Below are 20,132 nucleotides of genomic sequence, written 5' to 3' on the forward strand. Positions count from 1 at the left end.
TGAGAAAAGAGTCAAGAGAGTGTCATCAAGTTTCAAGGTTCAGCGTGGTCTCATCAGAAGGAGTAAAGGGTTCAGCATATGGTTATAAGATGTGAAGAGGATGTCTGCAGTCAACATGGATTCTTCAGAAAGAATATGAAGTATTCACATGAACATAAAGCACAGTTCAAAGGTAGAGTTGTTTGAAGGAATAACCAAGCTGAACAAACTCATAAAGTTCTCAGATGAAGTTATTGAGAGAGACAAAGATCGAGGCTGTTGGGTTCTCTCACTGGTAATGCTTCATAGATTGTGGTCACTGCGGGCTTATGCAGAGACAGTCAAGATAAGATTCAAATATCAGAGGCATGATATTTTGGAGCTGATGGGCAGAGACCTTTCAGTAAAGTCTGAAAAGGGCAAAAGGGCAAAAGTGCAGGTACACCAAGGATTGGTGGATCAATACTGGTCAGAATGTGCTAGTTTCTGCAACAAGAAAAAGGTCTCGAGGATTGTCGCAGGCAGTTAGTATTAGACAACGACAAAGAAGCTTGCAGGTTGATCAAAAGTGGAAGCTCAGTGTATAACATGCTTAAGGAAAGAATTGTATAGATTATTTTGTTGTTGTTTAATCAAGATTTAAAAATTCACTTGCCATTAGACATTCTTTCAGTTTTGTTAATGCCATTGTGTAATTCTCTTTTGGATTACAGAGTTTGATTTTATTTTTACTATATACAACTTTGTATCATGTGGCCAAAACAGTCTGTTAACAAGTTTTCTTCATAACTCAAAAGCATTTTTAAGCTTGATGGAGAAAGGAGGTTGAGCAACGCTTGCGAGAGGAGTATCAGCTCTAAAAACTATTCCGAATGTTTATGGATTATACAAAGACAATCACATAGGAGATGGCACTCACGCAAGCTAAAGGACTGAGACAGACCATTGACAATTTGACATCATAAGCCATCTTCGATGTTTTGAGCATACCTTCCTATCATATCCATACCAAAGCAAGTGCTGCTTTGATAAGCAAAAGCAAGAGTTGAATCGCACAGAAACAGCAGGGGTCCAAACTCGAGAAGAAAGGAGAGGAACTGTCATCTCTTGCAACTGAACTTGAAATCGAAGCTTCTACTCTCCAAAGATCACCCATGGCTGCTAATGATATGTTCCAGTAAACTTTTATTCACAACATCAACAGTTTCTTCCAAATTCATGTTGAGTATTCAACAAGTCTTAGCTCAACTAAACCCTATTATCACAAGATTTCAATAGACAAGCATATATGTTCCATGTCACTCTCCACAGTCTAGCACCAAAGTCAACACCAGCTTGACCAATTTTGATAGGTTGATTTGAGAAATCTGCAAAGGAAGGTGGATTGATTTGAATCAAAACCCGTAAAGCCCTGAGCAATCTTCAAAGGAAAGTTGAAGCTTTAGCAGTATACACGAGAAAGGTGAGAAGAAAAGGCCACATATTTACGAACTAGGGTTCAACAGATGTTCAAATACTGAGACCCCAAAAAAAAATTGGAGATTTCATTTTTTATTGTGGTGTATAACAAAAATCGAATTTTGGAGATGCCATAGAATCTAAGCGACACAAAATTCAAGTAGCTTTTGTAAAAGAAGCCGCTCTTAGTCTCTATGATTCAGTTGGGGGTTTAAAATTGAGTGTTTACTATTTTACACTCATCTTATGACTTAATAATAATTGGAGACCATTAATCTTTAAAATTGTTATATTTTCAAGACCTACATTGACAGACGTCGGAAACTCCTGATAGTCAATTTTTTGGGTATCTGTCGGGAATTCCCAGCCGAAGTAAAAAAAATTTACTAAGTCAAATTCCCGATATGCGAAATTTCTTGTTGTGATTGTGACTTGGTCTACACATCATGCTTGGACAGACACATCTCAATACTAGGTTACATGTTCACTATTTGAGGTAACAAAGTGAGATGTAAGTCTACTCTTCAGAAAGTAGTGGCATTATACACGATGGAGGCGAGTATATTTCATTGTCAGAAGTAGTCAGAGAAGCATTGTGGTTGAATGAGATGTGGGGAGCTCGGTTTCAGGCAGATGGCAGCAGAGATGCATTGTGATTCACAAAGTGCGATTTTTTAGCTCACAATTAGGAGCTAGCACAATGAACTTTGATGCCTAGATAAAAAAAAATTGGATATTTTAGTAGGTAAATTAACGCATCAGTTTTATATACATTGCAATTGTGAACTTTGCAACAATATCATGCGAGCATTTTCTCTCTCTTTCTGGCTGGTCCTTTGCCCTCACCAGAGGGAAGGAAATAACATCCTAGATCAATTTAATGAGTAAAAGTAAAAGAAAGACTAATGATTCAAATGAAATTAAAACATTGACACAAGAGAGTGATCTTGATGCTCAATGAGTTAGTTAAAAGCATAATAAGTCTGTGTATTTCCATCCCCTAACCACATGTTAGTGGCAAGACATATTATAATGCCTTACAATAGTTCTCATCGAAAATCATTGCTTCGTCATCTCCAAATTGTCGATCGTTGAGCTGATTGGCAAAATGTTGGCGCTGAACACCGCCAGATTGTTTAACTCAGTGTAGGCATTGATGAGCTACAATCCATCCAGTTATATAACATGTTAATCAAACAACTTTAGAGGAAATAAAATGTGATGAGTCATTTACATCATCAACTATTGATGTACTTACCTCACTCTTGTTGATGAAAAGCTTAAATCTTTTAGTCAAAGCATGGTTCGAACTGTGCTATTTTGCAAACGGACTCATGACCACTGGATGCTTGATGATAAAATTTGGGTTCACACACATCTCTTCAAGAAATTTTCTAACAACATTTCAGATTTAAGTTTCCTATTATATAGGCCCAGACAGACAAGAAGAACACATAATATTTTACTTTATCTAACAAATGGGCGGTTGTCGGAGGAGGATTGTAATTGACTTCAAGCCTCAACACATGCATCAAGGGAAATGATGATGTGAGAACCTTATAAGAATGAATAACGAAAATAAATATAGAGGCTGCACAAACTCGACACGAACAAATCACCACGTTTAAAAAGTGGAATGGAAGTTTGAAAAGTTATTTCTATCTAATCCTGAAATATTAAGACAAGAAAAATTAGTCTACCTTAAGTGAATTATTCAATAAAAAGCATTAGCTTCAATTGGTGACCATTCCTTATGGAAAAAATGATGATGAATGTGTTGTTTCTTAGAATTGCTACCAATTAAGTTGAATTTTTTTGTCGGATTGTTTATACATGGGTCCTACTATATTCCTCTATTTTCCTCATATATGCGGGGAACTCATGAATAAATATTTCCTTCTCTAAATTTGATGAGGAATAAGTTGAATTTTTTGTAAAATACAAACCAAAATAAAAAATGAAGGTAATAATCGTTTGAGTTTTCCTAGTCAAAACAATCTCTCTTATGCATGCATATCTTTGTATACTTGAGTTTATTTACTGACTTTTCTATGGCACTTGTAAAATATAGATCATATGTGTGGTGAGTAAGATTCAATTTTTTATAAGTGGAGTTTTTAAATATTTAGATTCGAAAGTCTTGTATTAGAAGTTTGAAACTTCATTGTTTCATTGTGCGTGTAATTTAATGCTAATTTTACTTATTAAAATATGAAAACATATGTTCATCTTTTTATTTAACATTCATGTTTACTATTTTTTTCAATTCTTCATTACATTTTTCCTCTTTATTCAATTTTTTTTTTCCAATTCAATTCAATAAATAAAAATTTGTTCACTTTTTTTTCATTCATTTCATTTATTACATAGTCACCAATTGAAGCCCTATGTTAATTTAAGAGAATCTACTAAACAAATCAATAAGATTCCTGGAATCTCCCTCAATCTCAAATCCATGACTAGAGATGCTACATGTTGATCAATTTTTATTCAAAAAGACCTTGCATTAGCTATAATTTGGATTTTCAAACAATCGCCATGTAGATCATAGAAGATGAGCATGGAATAAACATCACTTGCTCATTATCCGCCCTAGCAAAGTTTTATTTAAGATAATTTTAAGTGTAAGGGAATGTGGCTATTAGACAAACAAGCTATCAATAGTTAAAATAGAAACAAAATATACCAACTTCCTCATCATGTAGATTACTATACTTTCTAATGTACTCACGAATGGAATTGACACATCAGTGTTGTGAGGGTACAGATTCAACCCTTGTTCCATCTCACCCTCAATGTATTTCACCTTTTTGTATTGTATTCTTGAAATAAAAGGTAGTGTTTGGTTCGCGAATAGAGAAATTAGATGTGTATTAATTACATAAAAAATAAAAACTAAAAAAAATAGATTGCATACTATTAAATCTTTGTAATTTGCAATTGCCATGTCTACGATTCCTTGAGTTGATTTTGACTGGATCAGTACAGTTCCTTGTAAGAGTCTTCGATTCATCATCACACAAAGACATAAAGAAAAGCAAGGCGATAAATGAAGAATCAATGGAGGTACCTACATCGAGCTATCAGAGCTGATCAAGAAGAGCCGTTCAAAAATTATTGACTGTGAAGAAATATGACGAAGGAATCTAGATCCGAGAGAGATTAGAGCCAATCTCGCTTCAGTTTAATTATTGACGGGCATAGATCCAAGACATATAACCAAACCGGTATCTAGTTTAATTGAATATGTACCAGGACTCATCTCCAACTGTTGTTGGTGAGTCAAACCAAGTTTCAAAATCTTCAGTAGGTGGGAGGTCACACAAGAGCCCGAACAGCCAAAAGTGTTTGCAACACCTAAACAGTAGTATTGGTAATACAACAATTACTAAAAATCAGAAGACTATAATAAAGAACAACTAAATTCACTTCATTAAAAAAATCCATTTTCCTTTGTTTGTTTGCTTATTGTTAGGTGTAGATATGATGGCATGCCATACACCTATTTTGGGAGGAATTACTTCATTTGCAAGTTTACTTATACACCAAGAAAAAACAAAAAAGATATGATGATACAAGCTTTGACTAAAAGTATCAAGAAGATGCTACTTTTCTTTAAAAAAATAGAAAAGGAAAATAGGTAAAGCAAACTTTGATATAAGAAAAAAACTCAGTATGTTTTTTTTTAAACTCAGTATGTTTGTTAGAAAGATTCATTTACTAAGTCACCACAGTAATTCATGCTTAGAGAAGCATGACTTGTCATTAAGCTTAGTGTGCTTCAACTTCACTATCCCAACCGAAAACTAAAAGTACCAAACTAAAATCAATCTGAATTTTATCAAAAACAACAGAACCGGAAGTGACAAGCTCTATCACACCAAAATACAACTCACTTGGTGTGTAAATTGTAGATTGTGTAGATCATTTCCATGTAAGAACACCCATTTAATACGTAAACCAGTTACACGATTGATAACGAGCAACGATCTCTCTAAACTATATATCTCTGTTGACCAAAACGGCCATTTATTCCTCGTGGCCATATTTCTGATCATCACGTACATGTACATCTACACTGTCACTAGTTTTCTGAAACGGCCTCAGTCCCTTAAGAATCTTAAAGGTACACTTCGTATTAGTGTGTTTTCCCGTAAAACAGATATATATAAAATGAAGACATTAGATAAAACAAAGACAAATGTGTGAGAGTAGAAAACAAGAGAAACAATTAACTCAAACTATAGAAAAAAAAACATATTTAGGGTTTCCGGAAGACTCTGCCGGCGATAAGAGCGGCGTCCATGACAATGGAGATGACATCAATGACTTCATCGGGATCGCATGTGTTACCATTAAACGTTGGTTGCTTCGTATTGCTGAAATTGTTCATGCAGTTTATGAACTTCTGACTACACTCTTGGCTTAGATAATCATCTACATCAATATCAATTACTTATGGTTAGCTAAAATTGTAAATTAAAAGTGGGAATAATAGAGAAAAATTGAGTGTATGTATGTGGTTAATTACTATTCTTGGATTGGACACAAGCATCATGCTTCATGCAACATGAATCAAGACCATCGCAAGGTCTCTCTCCAGGACATCCACTGTACAATAGTCCACAGTACTTTCCATACCTCAAAAGTGGAGGCACTGTCCAGATTATTAAGCATTATATTATTATTTTCCATAATACAGAAAATGACACGTGTGTGAATTTTACTAGGATTATTTATTTAGTTTAGAAATTGTTCACCTGAACAGAACTCTGATTCACATTTCCGGCTACATTCTTTGCTCTGCCCAAAACAATTCAAATATCAATGATCAGTATTAAACCGGATGTAAACCAAAGGAGATACCAAATACCAATTTCTGGTTTGTATTAAGAATTTTTTTTTTTGTAACAGATCAATGTGTTTTCTAAAGGGCTCCATTATTAACTAGTTTTTATCTCTGTTTTCATGATCCGTAACAATCTTTTGATTCATATCAAAACGAAAAAAAAAACAGAAAGAAAAAAAAAAAGATCTAACCAGAGAAACGGTAGGATGAGTGAGCTGAACACCGACGTTAAGAGCAGAGACGGAGACAGAGAAGAAGAATGACAAAAGGAAACAGGAAAGTATGATCGGAGCCGCCATCGTTTTTTGTAAAAAAAAAAGTCCACTGGAAAAGCTCGGAAAGTGAGAAGAATATAAACTGAAAATTATAAAGGAAGAAAGTGTGAAGGTAGAAGACGAAGAGTCCGTGACTGACTTTGTTTGTCGTCTCATGTCTCGTGACTACTCTACTAATCATTTACCACATGCGTCTTCTTCATTAGAAAGCTCACCCGATTCTTCAATCTATTGGGCTTTATAAAGCTTTTTGGGCCAAGTTGGTTGGTTAAGTAAGCATTCAAGGTTTCTCCCAAACCGATTTTCTAATTCCATTCATTGGTTAAGTTTCAATTATCTGGTTTAGTCCTTTTGAGATAACTTTAATTAAAGAACTAGATTCGGAGGGCGGGTATATTTTTTGTTGAAAAAATTATTTTACGTAATGAAAACTATGATTTTAAAAAATTATATATTTTGATTTTTTTGAACTTTATCTAAAATTTATTTATATGACTTATTTTTGATCTTTTAAATAGGACTTAATTTTTGAAGACTCAAAATAATTCTGACTTGTATTATGATTTTGTTTATTTAACCCATTTTTAAACTTATTTCACACTGATTTTATTTTTAATATTTTAATTTAAATAAAATATTTTATATTTTCAACCCGCTATGTATTAATAAAATTATTTTTGTATGTTTTAATCTTTTTCTATAATTTTATTAAACTTAGTTTATATGATTTAATTTTTCATTTTAAATGAAACTATTTTTAAGGATTTGAGATAATTTAGCCTTGCATTATGGTTTTGACAATTTAATAATTTGTTATTTCAACTTGATTTTATTTTAGTGGTTTAATTTAAATAATATAAAATAATAATTATTAATAAATAATTAATGAGTATTGAAATGGTTAAATCTTTAAAGTACTATTTATACCTAATTATTATTAGTGGAACTGCCGTTTAACATAAAATTATTATTATAGATAATAATTATTAACCCATTTTAAATTAACTGTCATTATTCTACATTATTTTGTGAATTCTAATTTATACTTAATTTTTCACTCATATATATAATGTATTCGTGAATTATAGTTAGTATAAATTAGAGTTATGGGTTTCTAGAATAAAGAAAATAGAAAGGGAGGTTATAAATTAAATGCAATAAGTTAGTTATTATTAATAGAATGAATAAATAATTAAACATAACATATATGTCATGTTCCTAATTTAATAGAATAGATACTGAATTGAATTTCAAAAAAGTTACTTTATAATAATGAACCAAAAATAAATATTATTTAAGATGTCAACTTAACAGCTTTTCAATTATTTATATTAATATTTTGTAAATATGATACTATCTGTATTTGTTTGGCTATTTAGAGAAAATGTTTTTTTGTCATATGTTTGATTCATTACTTTTTTGTCAATGTTTGATTCATTGCTTAAGCCCAAATGGCTTTTACAAAATGGTTTTGACATAATCCATTACAAATTTACAACCATAATAAGTCCAACACATGCTGAAATTAGGTTACTGGTTGTCATGAACCAAGTGACGTCATCACCGTCGCACCACCATTGTAGGTTTCAGAATTCGTCTTCTCTTCACAAAACAAACTTGACCATTGTTTTTTAGAACCCGCCATCACACTCTTTAGGAACAGTTTAACTCATGGCAGTAAACAACCTATTAAGAATAGGGCACCGATTGTTGATAACACATGGCTATATAAGAATCCACCATCACATTCTGATTCTTCATTGACCATCGTCTATGTTTCTGTTCTTCAACTATATGCTTCGTCAATCCTTAAATCAATAAATCGAACTTTGTTGTGAAAAAAATACGTAACTGTTGCTTTTTGTTACAAAAAAAAAAAGAAATACGTAATTGTTGCTTTCAAGAAAAAAAAAACAAAACTGTTTTTGTTGGACAAATAGAACTGATTAGTGCTTTAATAACATTAGATACATTTATATAAAGACAATAATAAGTGGTTGAAATAATTGTTGGACCCTAATTTTATCAATGGGTCAGAGTGCTATTTGCTATTTCAATAGAATAGATTTGGAGAAATGATTTAATTGCTTCAAGAGGATAAGCTTGAGAAATGAACAAGATACGTGAAAATTAGCAGATTCACTGATCGATAATACATCTCCATTGAAGCATCAGGACCTTGTATAGATGATGAAGACTCGCCAAGGGTTTAGGAGCAACCGATTCTCCAAAACCAGCAGATGCATAACAAAATCGACATCCGGTTCACTTTAATTTGCACCGGGAGGCTGGTTAACAAACTTCAATTGTTGTCAAACCCAAGAATTGGGAATTAGGTTACCGATCATCGGGGTAGCAACGATGAGCGCCGCCAATTGATTGATTTTTTTTTTTGTGGTCTTCTACAGATTCCGTTCCTCCATCGTTGTTCTTCCTCGCTCGCTCTCTCGGAATCGCAGGTAAGTTTCAAATCAGTGAACCTTAATTGTCTCCGTTATGCATCTAACTGTCTCTTCGAGGTTGATCATTGTGATGTTGAAACCCTAATTTGTGCGCTCATCTTCTTAATCGCGTCCGTAATCTCTACTTCGCTGTGTGTTTTGTAGATCTCTTCAGAACTTTCTAGGTTTACCGTCCTGAAAAATCGCTTTATCTCGTCGTGATCAGTAACGATTATCACAGCAATCGTAAGTTTTGCGATTCCTATAAACCTGCATCCTACTGAAGCTTGACAGATCTGTGTACTATTTGATTTGATAATCTCAACGAGTCTAGTTCTTAGTCCATAGTTTTCTAAAACGCGTGTTTGGCTTCTGACTCGTGGTGTGGATATACTCAAAAATAGAACTCTAAATAGAGAGAGGTTTTTGGAGAATTAAAGTTTTCCAGTTGGTGCATGAATCGAATTTGCAGCAGTTAGAATGAATTTAATCAAAATCTGTGTCTTTTGATTGGTGACTTCAATTAGTTGTTACTCCTATAGTTGTCTAAACGCTTGACTTTGGCTGATTGATAGATTAAAAAAATGGAACTCTAAATCGAGAGGACTCTGTAGAATGAAAGTTTTAACTGGCGCATGATTCCTCATCTAGTTTGATATGAATTCAGGTGCGTAGCAGCTTGAGATATACTTATATTAGAGGTTGACATGAGGTGAAACGCCTGCTGGAGGGAACTGGAAGGCCGTGCCATTTCCACCACATGTGGTCACTTATTATGTATCCAATTTACACTTCTACTTATCTTTTATACTCTATCTGCCTTTCTTCGGCCTTGTCTTGATGAATAATATACCTGTGAGCTTGATACGATGACCTTAACATCATGACACGGTACTGAAGATGCTAGCAAGATTCTCAGTAATGATGGGGCCTGTCCCATTTGTGATCAAGTACTCTCCAAGAGGTGAATAGCTCCCTCCTAACCTACTTTCCTATCTTCAGTTTAGCCTTATTTTTCCTTGTTTCCTACTTGACAGTTTATCTTCGTTTTCTATCTTAGTTTAATGAAACCTGTGGATACCAATCCAAATGAAGAATGGGTAAATGTAAGTTGTTGAGTTAGAGTACGCAAAAATGCTATAGCTTTTCTTACTTTCCAGTTTTATGATATTCCCTATCTTACATATCCTCATTACTTACCTTTGTTATCAGATGGCGATGGCTGGAATTTCTCCACAAATAAGTATCCTTTCCCTAATTGTAGTCTTTTTTTACTCTTGGTAGATTTTTTCAGTTGCAATTTATGTTCTTCAGTTGAACAATTTTCCTCTGTGTTTTAAATCTAAACTCAATTGCTCTAACTCTTTCTGCTCTGTGTCTTTTGCATTTGTAAAAGTTGATAACAACATGTATAAGGTTCAACGAACCTCCTTCTCTTTTCCTTAATTTAATCCAGTGATGAAGAGTGCATACCGAAGTGTAATGTTTTACATCTCGCAAAGAGACTTAGAGATGCAGTACAAGATGAATAGAGCTGTTGCGCAGTGTCGTCAGAAATGTGAGGGCATGCAAGCAAAGTATAGCGAGAAAATGGAGCAGGTACATACAGCATATCAGAAGATGGGAAAGAGGTGTCAGATGATGGAGAAAGCGGTAGAAAACTTGACCAAGGATAAACAAGAGCTCCAAGAGAAGTTCTCCGAGAAATCAAGGTCAGTAATTTAACATATGTTTTGTTTGCCTGGTTCTGTTCTTCATCTTACACTCAACTGTAACAATATGTTACATTGGTTCTTCTTAAACACCAGACAGAAGAGTAAACTTGATGAGATGTATGACCAGCTAAGAAGTGAATATGAGTCAGTCAAACGCACAGCCATCCAACCAGCAAATAACTTCTATCCACGACAACAGGAGCCTGAATTTTTCTCAAACCCACCATTTAACATGATAGAGAACAGAGAACCCACTCGCAAAGGTTAATTAACAACAACACTGTACTCTTATGATTCTGTCCGTTGTTCGATAATTATCTCAAAGTCAAGTTGATTTATTTGGCGCAGACCGGTGGTTTTACTCTCCTGGAATACCAGGATCCAAAGATGAGATATGGCCAGCAAGACAGAACAATTCAAACCAGGGTCCATTTGACATCTCCAACGACTTAACCGCAATTCCAACTGACCTTGGAAACAGAAGAGCAGGAGGAGGACATCAAACATTTGGTGGCGGTGGCAACTCTAATCCGCAATCAATTCTACGAAACCTTATTCTCTCCCCTATTAAACGCTCTCAGCTGTCTCGTTCCCGCCCTCAACTGTTCACGTAAGCAACCTAACCCAAAACTTGAGCAAATTCATATTAGATACTTGGGTTTATTTAAAAAACAACACTTGTTGCATCACTTCCCAGCTTGTAGCTGAAGGATCAAATTCAAGTGTTTTGAACCTGAGTGGATATAAGCACTAATGGTCACAAACCAGTAAGTGACTCTTTGTTTTTTATAAGCTTACTGTCTTAGCAAGTAAAATCTTAGGATTTGAGAAATTGAAGAACTCTCGTCTCTATAAATAGTAATGATAAATCATATATTTTAGTAGAATCAATATAGTGAAACTACTTACAAGGATGTAAGATGACGAGCAAATATAAAAAAGACATTTTTGTAAAAATAAAGGGAAAAAAAGAGACAGTTATAGGTAAGCACTTGTGGCAAATAGTGTATTGTTCACTGAGGGCTCAGGTTCTCTTGTTTGGTCCAAAGACGTATTTGATCAGCGCCTCTTTAATAGGTAGCATCTCTGGGAACTCTTTGCTTAGTTTAGCACCATCCAATTCATTGTTGCTTCGAGGAGCAACAATGACTTTAGCTTGTTCTTCAACTGTGAAGTTAGACCATTTAAATCCTGGCTCGATGTAACTCTTGTACATCTCCAGTATCTCGTTGTGGCTCACCACCCCTGGGTTGGTGAAGTTCCATATTCCTCTCAGGTTTCTCTTGGCCATCTCTATGGAGATTGGAAGTAGCTCGTCTAGAATGGTCATGCTGTTCGGGATGTTCACCACTTTGTTGTAACGCGAGATCTTGGTGATGAAGTTTCTCGGGTTGTTTAGGTCTGATGAGATTGGCATCCGGACTCTCAAAGTACATACATTGTCAAACTCTCTCAAAAGCTCCTCGACCTGGTGACCAGAAGAAGAAACAAAACAGAGTCACTTCTTGGTAATGAGAGCGTTATGAGTTAAATAAAGAACATTACCATGGCTTTGGTTTTGGAGTAGAAAGAACCAGTGAAGTTGGGCTTGTCTTCCTCCTTGAAGCCAAGACCAGAACCCTCAGGATGTGCAGCATCGTACTCAAAGATGCAACCGGTGGCGAAATTCATCATCAAGAGACCACTCTCTCTGCAAACATCTGCAAGAGTCAACGTACCAGCGACATTGACACGAATGGTCTCGGCTTTGTGAGATTCACACCAGTCAACGTTAGGTCTCCCGGTCAAACCAGCAGCGTTAAACACATGAGTCGGCTTGATGCTACGAATATCAGCAATAAGAGAAGCTCTGTCCTCCAAACGTCCTTTCCCATACTCATATGTAATCCCTTGCTTCTCACATAGTTTCCCTAGAAGACCACCGATCCACCCAGTCTTACCATAGATCAAAAACTTTAACGAGGCTTTGTCATTAGAACCAGCAGTCTTGTTGTTAGGTGTTACGACCGTGAATGTCTGAACGGTGTTGCTCGACGCCTCTTTCTTCTCATCAGAAACATCCGAGAGTCTTCCACCAGGCATCATAAGCATCCTCGGATGAGGAAGCAAAGCTCCAGAGACATCACCCCACCACTCAGGGTTCTGAATGTACCATTCCATTGTCTTCTTCAACCCATCTTCCCACCTGGTTCTCTCCGACCAACCCAGATTCTTCAGCTTCTGATCATCAAGGAAGTACCTCTGATCATTAAAAGGTCGATTCTCCACAAACTGAATGCTTGATTCAGGATCTTTCCCTAGAAGTTTGCAGATGTCTCTCGCCACATCAATAACTCTTCTTTCTCTCTTTGTTCCGATGTTGTACACGTGACCAACTTCTCCTTTGTGAAGAACAACCTCAAAGGCTTCAGCTACGTCTTCACAGTACAAGTAACTCCTGACGTTAGATCCATCTCCATGGATCGGAAGCGGCTTACCACTCATAGCTAACAACATGAACTTAGGAATCATTTTCTCAGGAAACTGGTTAGGCCCATAAACATTGTTCCCACGGGTAGTGATAACAGGCAATCCATATGATCGACCATAAGCCATCACAAGCATCTCAGCACCAGCCTTAGTAGCTGAGTATGGATTCGTCGGTAAAAGCTGAGAAGCTTCATGGTTACCAACAGCAGCATCCTCATCTGTTTCTCCATAGACTTCATCGGTACTCACATGAATAAACCTCCTGATCTGTCCTGTTACTTTACAGGCTTCAAGAAGAACATGAGTGCCGTATATATTGTTCTTGGTAAACTCAAAGCTGTTACCGAAGGAGTTGTCAACATGGGTTTGAGCAGCAAAGTGCATGATGGTATCGATGTTTTCAGTGATGAGAAGGTAGCTAACGAGGTCATCACTAGCGATATCTCCTTTGACAAACTTGAAATTTGGAGAAGAATGCGAAGGGTTGAGATTCTTGAGATCTGAACAGTAATCAAGCTTGTCCAAGACAACGATCTTGTAATCTGGATAGCTACGGATTAGTCTGTTGGCAACATGAGAAGCAATAAATCCAGCAGCTCCAGTTATGAGAATGTTCTTGGGCTTATATGTAGTAGCCATTTTAAAATGAAATACCTGTAACAACAACAAAAAGATTATAACATCAAATGGATGCAAGCAAATACAGAAAAAAGCAGATCCAGATCCAATCACCAGATCTTAAAGAAGAAAACAATGACACATTGATACGGGATCATGTAAACAGACAACATCCAGGAAACTAGATCGTATGTTACGTTACTCACATTACATCATTTGCAAATCTAGTGTAAAGCATTAGATAATTTTCAGAAGAAAGAAAAAGAGAGAAACATTTCATGTACCAACACAATTCAGATAACCTTAGGACGAATGATCCTTAGAGATAGAGAGAGATCAAAAAGAAAGAACAGTATGGAGGAAGAAGAGGAAGAAGGAAAATCTACGGTCCACGGAGCTTCTCTGGACACTGCGCCTCTTATATTCTCAGACAGTTACGGAGAACCGTACGAGCGAATTGACGGTTTTACCCTAAGTTGTCTTACTTATTACAGTTTTCACGTGAGCTTAGCGTCCGACATAAAGAAACTCATGTCTCTTTTTTTTGTGATCAATAAAGAAACGTCTTTTTTTAAAGAAACTGATGTCTTTTTCTTGTTTGTTCTTTTTATTGTCTTTTTCTTGTTTGTTCTTTTTATTGTCTTTTTCATACGCATTTATAATAGGAAAATTCAAGAATAATCAAAAAGGATAAATTAAGATAATTAATTGCTTATTTAAAAAGAAGGGAGCAAAATAAATTATTTTCATTATTTCTCTAGTTTTATATTCCAATTGAGGATTAATATCACTTGTTTGATTTAACTAAACAATAATATGATTTTCGTTATGGTTAGAATTGGGAATTGATTAAAATCAATGGCTTGTTTATGATCTAAAGTGTAACGAACGGCACATGTCATGTCAGTTTAAATATTATCAATGCTAGATTGAATGCAATCTACATGTCAACCCGTGATTAAGTTATCAGTTTAATTCAATTCAACAAAAGAAAAAGATCAGAGATTAAAATATAACGGATCATTCAATGCAGATGCTTAGTTCACGCAACGCTATAATTTAATTCCTTCCTCAAATACATTCTCCCATGTGCTTATTAAAAGAAAACAGAAAGTCGTTAACAATAAATGGAAACTCAGTGACATGTGCTTGGTTCAGGCTTATATGGGGGTGTTGTCCCAGCCTAGTAAACCGGTTTCCTTAAAACCGGTTTGGTTTTATTTTCTGGCAGCCATTGAGAAAATGGCTAATTATAATGTGCATGAAGAATGATTCACGGAAGGTAAAGATCTAATAGCCAATGACTTTTGGTAACTATTCCATGTTTATCGGCTTAACGATTCTCTATATTAACGACTTAGATTCAATGCTTTCCGATAACCAAAGAGACTTTCTCTCATTGTTGAAGAACCAACCCATAAGGTAGTAATGGGACCTATCTTGAAGTTTAAGAAGTATATAATCACCACCGTCTTATTCTCTTCCATGAACTACGCCTATAGCAAATTCAAAGACTATGGAGCCAACAAGATAACCGAAACCATTACCGGTAACAACCAGGGATCAGACTGATCTAACCAAATCTTGCGAGTTACAACATCAGAGTCTTTTATTATATCATTTGAAAGTTGTTGAAATCAGAGCCTAGCCCAATAATACTCTACACAAAAAACTAGGACCGGAGACCCTAAATAGTTGTGCCTATAGGTTCATGTGTGCTGCTACTGCAACCGCTGCTGCTCCGGCTGGACCAAACTGTGATTGTGCTTGCAACAGCTTAGCATCGATGGCCATATTGTTGTTGTTGCTTGACTGTTCTATATTAGGGACTTGTGATTGGAAATAAGGGTTTGGGCGGTTCACAATCTCCACGTTTGTTTGGTTAGTCCTAGCAGCTGGCGGTACGGTGACAAATTCTTGTGGTTTAGGCTGAAAAGAAGCCTCAACCTTGCTGTTATTTGGGTTCATCATGGTGTTTGCTTTGAAGTAGCAGTGAGGAGATGATACCGCGCTTCTGAAGTAAGCTTCTTTAAGGTTCCTACCATTCTCATAACTAACAGATGATTCCACAACACGTCCTGCTCTACCTGTAGACACACACAGAGACTAAATTGATTACAATGGGTTCTATGAAGTCTCCAACTTTAGGAGATAAATAGGTTTTTACCAGATGGTGGTACTCTTGGAGGAGGTCCTAAAGCTCTAGTTCCTGCAGGAATTGGTTGACTGGTGGAATGGACTACACTTGAATGAACTGTAGACCTGTGGAAGATGATAAACAAGAGGTAGAGAACATATTAAAACTCCGTTTAATCAGAAGAAAGAACAATAAGAAAGAAGAAGAAACACACCGAGGAAGTGAAACGTGCTTCCTCTCAAGAGGTATGACCGGCCCATTTCTACTGCTATTCTCCTCTAAGTAATTGAACTGCTTCCTAAGATGTCCTATGGCGCTACAACAACGAAGTCAAGCTTTTAGCAAAACAGATGAAATGAAGTTAATGATCAGTCAAAAAACAACACAAACCTAGGATATACGAAACTTGATCCTTCAGAACCGCTCATATAGTCCTTGAGCAACTGGGGATGGTACTCCAGTATCTCCCTGTAAATAAGTTCCCTAATGTCATCCTTTGTCAACCTTCTTCTCTCAAACTCAAACTCCATCTTCGAGATTGGCTGACATGAAGGTTCTCTCTCAACCTTAGCAAGACCCTTAAAGTAAGGATCAGCCAGTGCCTCTGCAGCAGTTGGTCTATCCTTTGGATCGAAAGCCAACAGCCTCTGCAAAAGTCTGATTGCTAAAGGATCTGCTTTGGAGAACTTTTGAGAGAAGGTGACAGGATCTTTCTTCTTCATTTCACTCAAGTACTTTCTAGCTTTATCATTTCTAACCTGTAATCATATATACAGATGTTTTAGCTATTACAATTTCAAATAACCATAAATGTAAAAGCAGACAAAAAGGTAATCAATCATACTCCAGAAATAGTCTCTAGTTTTGGTGTGCCAAGAAGATCAGTAATCAACTCCAACTGATGAGAAATGTTTTTCCCAGGAAACAATGGCTTCCCTGTTAGTACCTCTGCAAATATGCAACCAATGCTCCATATGTCTATAGCTGGAGTATACTGCAAAATAAATAGTAAAAGCAAATCAGACTATGAGAAGGAAAAAAAACAAAAGTATAGATGTTTTGCAGATGCAAAAGAAACCACTCAATTGAGATAACCTGATACAAGGTTACCTGATTTCACAGGTTTTCAACCTCCAGGAGAGTTCAAAAGTCATCCCTGAACAAGAACTATTTCAATATTCTTTATCCCACAGGGACTCAATTCTATACAGCTAATATCTATTAACAACAGTAAGCCTCAGAAACTGTACACTAAACCATATCCAGTACACAAGACATAAGCATGTAGGAATACAGAAGGAGAGGAAGAGAACCAACCAGTGTGCATAGATAAAAGAGTTTGAAGTCCAAAGAAACACATACCTTAGTAAAGAATGATCCACAGAGCTCAGGCGCTCTGTACCATCTTGTGGCAACATAGTCCTGCATTGAAGAGAGATGTCAAAAACGCAGAACATGAAGAAAGTTAACAAACAAAAAGCGGCAACGAGGGATACAAACCGTCCACAAGACTGTTGTAGGAGTATCATTGAACGCTACTCTAGCCAATCCAAAGTCACAAACTTTCAACTTGCTGTTTGCATTCGCCAGTATATTCTTCGGCTTAAGATCACGATGATAAACATTAGCCGTATGCATAAACTTCAAGGCGCGAAGCATCTGGTAAAGGAAAAACTGGTGGTGATCGCGAGTCAAATCATCATTGGCTTTAATAACTTGATGAAGATCGGATTCCATGAGCTCAAAGACAACGTAGATGTCTTTGAACTCTCGCTTGGAAGGAGGAAGCATGATGCTTTTGATCTCCACTATATCCGGATGCCTTAGGAGCCTAAGAAGCTTAACCTCACGGAGGATCCGAAGCGCGTCGGAGATGTGTTCGAAGATGTCATTGATCTTCTTGATTGCGACTTTCTCTCCCGTGTGCGTGTCGATGGCTGCGCACACAACTCCGTAGCTTCCTTTGCCGATGACTTCGAGGATTCGGTATCGGTTGGCGTCACCGTACTCTGTGAAAAATTCCATCTCTTTCGTGTCCTAATCAAAGACAAAACATAAACTTTAACATCAAATTTTGATCATACAATAAGGTAAAGGTTGTTAAGTTATCAAAAAGGTTTGACTTTTAAATCTCTGATTAACAAATTGAGAGACTAACCCTCATCCTTCAAAGTTATCGACTTTAATCTTGCCCTGATTGATTCCAATCGATACGAACAAACCCAGAAACTCAAAACTCACAAAACTATCTCAGACAAGTTCTCACAATAGTGAAGAAGACAAAGAGAGAAGAAGAAAACAAACCCTAGAAGCAGCGATCGGAGAAGAAGAGACGAGAGAGAGAGAGAGAATCCCAAAGGCTTTATCGAAATAGAATTTGTTATCCTCGTGCTACTTATTGCGTACGGTTTAAAAGTCTCATAAGAGTGGCAGTTTCGTTATTGTTACCAACTCTAAGGGTGTATATAGGTTTTGATAGTTTTCCTTCCATGACCTCTTTGGAAAAGTACTCATTGGGTTAAGCCAACTGTTGCATGGACTTGGACCGTTGATAAGTTCTCTATCTCACATTGGGATTTAAATTATATCCCCTCTTTTTGCCAAGTGGTCCATTTATCCCTCCACGTGGAAGAGAAATTTAATCAACTAAAGTACTATATTTTCTTCTTATGATAAAAACAAATTCCTAATTAATAAACAAATCAATTAATCTATCTTTTTTAGGTAACAACTATTCCAGTTGACTAAATTCATATGTATTCAATTATCCGGATTAATTAATAAAAACAAATCATTCATCCATCTTTAATTTTCTTTTTCAGGAAACAATTATCCAGTTGACTAAATTCATATGTAAACAATTATTTTTAGAAGATATTAATTTGGCAACATATTTGACATTGATTATTAATTATTCTTAGAGATTTTACCAGTTCAAAGTTCAAACACGATGACATACACGAATATAAGACGCATGAGTTTTTTTGGTAAAATTTATATCTTTGACATCTCAATCAAAAAGTTTAAAATAGAACTAGAACTTGTGCGGGTGTTTGGTTTAATTTGTCTTCAACGTAAACTCATAAATCGTTGGTTTTAATAAAAAAATTCATATATATTTTTTATGTTTTGTAATTTACATATAAAGTAGAATGGTGTTTGGTTTAATTTGTCTTCAACGTAAACTCATAAATCGTTGGTTTTAATAAAAAAATTCATATATATTTTTTATGTTTTGTAATTTACATATAAAGTAGAATATATTATTTTATAATATAAAGTTTTAATAATATTTTTTTTATTTGTACATAATACTATATTACAAAATTTATAATTTGATGTTGTTTGAATTATACTATTCATATATTAATCTGTTGTTGTTTTTTGTTAATTTATTTTAAAATGAAACAACATACTAATTTTTTTAATTATTTGCATTAGTTTTCTATGAATTATTATTAATTTTATGATATTTCGTTTTCTTGAAAATTGAACTCTCTAAATTTTTATATTTGACTAAACTAAATAAGGTAATATTGTACTTAAAAGTTGTTTTATATAATATATACTATATACAAAGTTAGTATGAGTCTGTTGTTTTACGTTGATGACAAAAAAAAAATACACTATATATTTCAGTTTGTTTGTGTTTTTAATTTCACCACAAAGAAACAACAATCATTGTAATTAATTAATTTAAATTTATTTTAAATGTAGTAGTAGAATCTGTAAATAAATAGAAATAGAAAGTACTTAATTTATTGTAAACGCAATGACTAAATGTGTAAATAAAAGAAAAAATTTAATTTGTTATTCATGTTTCCAAACATTTTTCATTTATTCTACTATCCATGTTTCCAAACATTTCCAAAAGATGCCTCAGTTTTAATAATATACTCCCTCCGTTTTTTTATATTTGATGTTTTAGAGGAATTTTTTTGTTCCAAATTATTTGACGTTTTCAATTTTTTATGTAAAATTTATTACTAACTAATGCTAGATGACCAATGATATTATAGTTTCTATTTTATTATTGGTTAAATTATGATTAGGTAAACAATTAATGATGTTTTTTTTAGAAAATTAAATGTTTTTTAATCTTTGCGCACAATCTTAAAGCGTAAAATATAAAAAAAACAGAGGGAGTAGATTTTAAACATTTAATATAATTCAAACCCATATCGAGAAAAA

General features: G+C 35.1%; 4 protein-coding genes across 14 annotated transcripts; 1 reads left to right on the forward strand and 3 right to left on the reverse strand.

The window, feature by feature from the left end:
- Positions 1 to 5,553: 5,553 nt before the first annotated feature.
- Positions 5,554 to 6,725, reverse strand: LOC111208588 (phospholipase A2-alpha). Its single transcript, XM_022707761.2, has 4 exons — positions 6,478 to 6,725; positions 6,198 to 6,240; positions 5,969 to 6,094; positions 5,554 to 5,874 (listed from the first exon to the last, which is right to left on the reverse strand). Exons 1-4 carry the CDS (start codon positions 6,715 to 6,717, stop codon positions 5,699 to 5,701), a joined length of 585 nt encoding a protein of 194 aa, XP_022563482.2. The 5' UTR covers positions 6,718 to 6,725; the 3' UTR covers positions 5,554 to 5,698.
- Positions 6,726 to 8,640: 1,915 nt separating this feature from the next.
- LOC106451609 (E3 ubiquitin-protein ligase CCNB1IP1 homolog) lies at positions 8,641 to 11,705 on the forward strand. Of its 7 annotated transcripts, none has more exons than XM_048760711.1 (10): positions 8,641 to 9,020; positions 9,168 to 9,248; positions 9,670 to 9,779; positions 9,903 to 9,966; positions 10,063 to 10,108; positions 10,215 to 10,245; positions 10,459 to 10,714; positions 10,811 to 10,980; positions 11,096 to 11,327; positions 11,415 to 11,705. In XM_048760711.1, the coding sequence occupies exons 5-10, from the start codon at positions 10,067 to 10,069 to the stop codon at positions 11,419 to 11,421; spliced, it is 738 nt and encodes a 245-aa protein (XP_048616668.1). In that variant the 5' UTR covers positions 8,641 to 9,020; positions 9,168 to 9,248; positions 9,670 to 9,779; positions 9,903 to 9,966; positions 10,063 to 10,066; the 3' UTR covers positions 11,422 to 11,705. The 7 variants fall into 7 exon arrangements, with proteins under 7 accessions (XP_048616668.1, XP_048616669.1, XP_022563861.1 ...); XM_022708140.2 differs by having other exon boundaries at positions 8,644 to 9,020; positions 10,040 to 10,108; positions 11,066 to 11,327; XM_022708138.2 differs by having other exon boundaries at positions 8,645 to 9,020; positions 11,066 to 11,327.
- Positions 11,550 to 14,663, reverse strand: LOC106453737 (trifunctional UDP-glucose 4,6-dehydratase/UDP-4-keto-6-deoxy-D-glucose 3,5-epimerase/UDP-4-keto-L-rhamnose-reductase RHM2). 3 transcript variants are annotated; one of them, XM_048760708.1, is made up of 3 exons: positions 14,011 to 14,663; positions 12,263 to 13,840; positions 11,550 to 12,185 (listed from the first exon to the last, which is right to left on the reverse strand). In XM_048760708.1, the coding sequence occupies exons 2-3, from the start codon at positions 13,823 to 13,825 to the stop codon at positions 11,742 to 11,744; spliced, it is 2,007 nt and encodes a 668-aa protein (XP_048616665.1). In that variant the 5' UTR covers positions 13,826 to 13,840; positions 14,011 to 14,663; the 3' UTR covers positions 11,550 to 11,741. The 3 variants fall into 3 exon arrangements, with proteins under 3 accessions (XP_048616665.1, XP_048616664.1, XP_048616666.1); XM_048760707.1 differs by having other exon boundaries at positions 14,089 to 14,569; XM_048760709.1 differs by having other exon boundaries at positions 12,263 to 14,662.
- A 672-nt stretch (positions 14,664 to 15,335) lies between these two features.
- Positions 15,336 to 18,376, reverse strand: LOC111208739 (mitogen-activated protein kinase 18). Of its 3 annotated transcripts, XM_022708107.2 has the most exons (9): positions 18,246 to 18,302; positions 18,100 to 18,134; positions 17,442 to 17,978; positions 17,304 to 17,363; positions 16,786 to 16,935; positions 16,332 to 16,699; positions 16,156 to 16,257; positions 15,972 to 16,066; positions 15,336 to 15,891 (listed from the first exon to the last, which is right to left on the reverse strand). In XM_022708107.2, the coding sequence occupies exons 2-9, from the start codon at positions 18,103 to 18,105 to the stop codon at positions 15,506 to 15,508; spliced, it is 1,704 nt and encodes a 567-aa protein (XP_022563828.1). In that variant the 5' UTR covers positions 18,106 to 18,134; positions 18,246 to 18,302; the 3' UTR covers positions 15,336 to 15,505. The 3 variants fall into 3 exon arrangements, with proteins under 3 accessions (XP_022563828.1, XP_022563829.1, XP_022563827.1); XM_022708108.2 differs by lacking the exon at positions 18,100 to 18,134 and having other exon boundaries at positions 18,246 to 18,376; XM_022708106.2 differs by having other exon boundaries at positions 18,100 to 18,333.
- Positions 18,377 to 20,132: the final 1,756 nt, after the last annotated feature.

The sequence above is a fragment of the Brassica napus genome, chromosome C6 (assembly GCF_020379485.1).
Source record: "Brassica napus cultivar Da-Ae chromosome C6, Da-Ae, whole genome shotgun sequence".
In the NCBI taxonomy this organism is placed as follows: domain Eukaryota; kingdom Viridiplantae; phylum Streptophyta; class Magnoliopsida; order Brassicales; family Brassicaceae; genus Brassica; species Brassica napus.

Excerpts from the sequence above, each read along its gene's own strand:
- LOC111208588 (XM_022707761.2), bottom strand. The coding sequence starts at position 6,717 with ATGAGACGACAAACAAAGTCAGTCACGGACTCTTCGTCTTCTACCTTC. Across the intron at positions 6,241-6,477 it reads CTCATCCTACCGTTTCTCTG|AGCAAAGAATGTAGCCGGAA; the intron begins GTTAGATCTTTT and ends TGTTTTGGGCAG. Across the intron at positions 6,095-6,197 it reads TGAATCAGAGTTCTGTTCAG|TGCCTCCACTTTTGAGGTAT; the intron begins GTGAACAATTTC and ends TAATCTGGACAG.
- LOC106451609 (XM_022708140.2), top strand. The coding sequence starts at position 10,067 with ATGAAACCTGTGGATACCAATCCAAATGAAGAATGGGTAAAT. Across the intron at positions 10,109-10,214 it reads CAAATGAAGAATGGGTAAAT|ATGGCGATGGCTGGAATTTC; the intron begins GTAAGTTGTTGA and ends CTTTGTTATCAG. Across the intron at positions 10,246-10,458 it reads TGGAATTTCTCCACAAATAA|TGATGAAGAGTGCATACCGA; the intron begins GTATCCTTTCCC and ends AATTTAATCCAG.
- LOC106453737 (XM_048760708.1), bottom strand. The coding sequence starts at position 13,825 with ATGGCTACTACATATAAGCCCAAGAACATTCTCATAACTGGAGCTGCT. Across the intron at positions 12,186-12,262 it reads ACTCCAAAACCAAAGCCATG|GTCGAGGAGCTTTTGAGAGA; the intron begins GTAATGTTCTTT and ends TCTGGTCACCAG.
- LOC111208739 (XM_022708106.2), bottom strand. Across the intron at positions 16,700-16,785 it reads AACTAGAGACTATTTCTGGA|GTTAGAAATGATAAAGCTAG; the intron begins GTATGATTGATT and ends ATATGATTACAG. Across the intron at positions 15,892-15,971 it reads TCCAAGAGTACCACCATCTG|GTAGAGCAGGACGTGTTGTG; the intron begins GTAAAAACCTAT and ends GTGTGTCTACAG.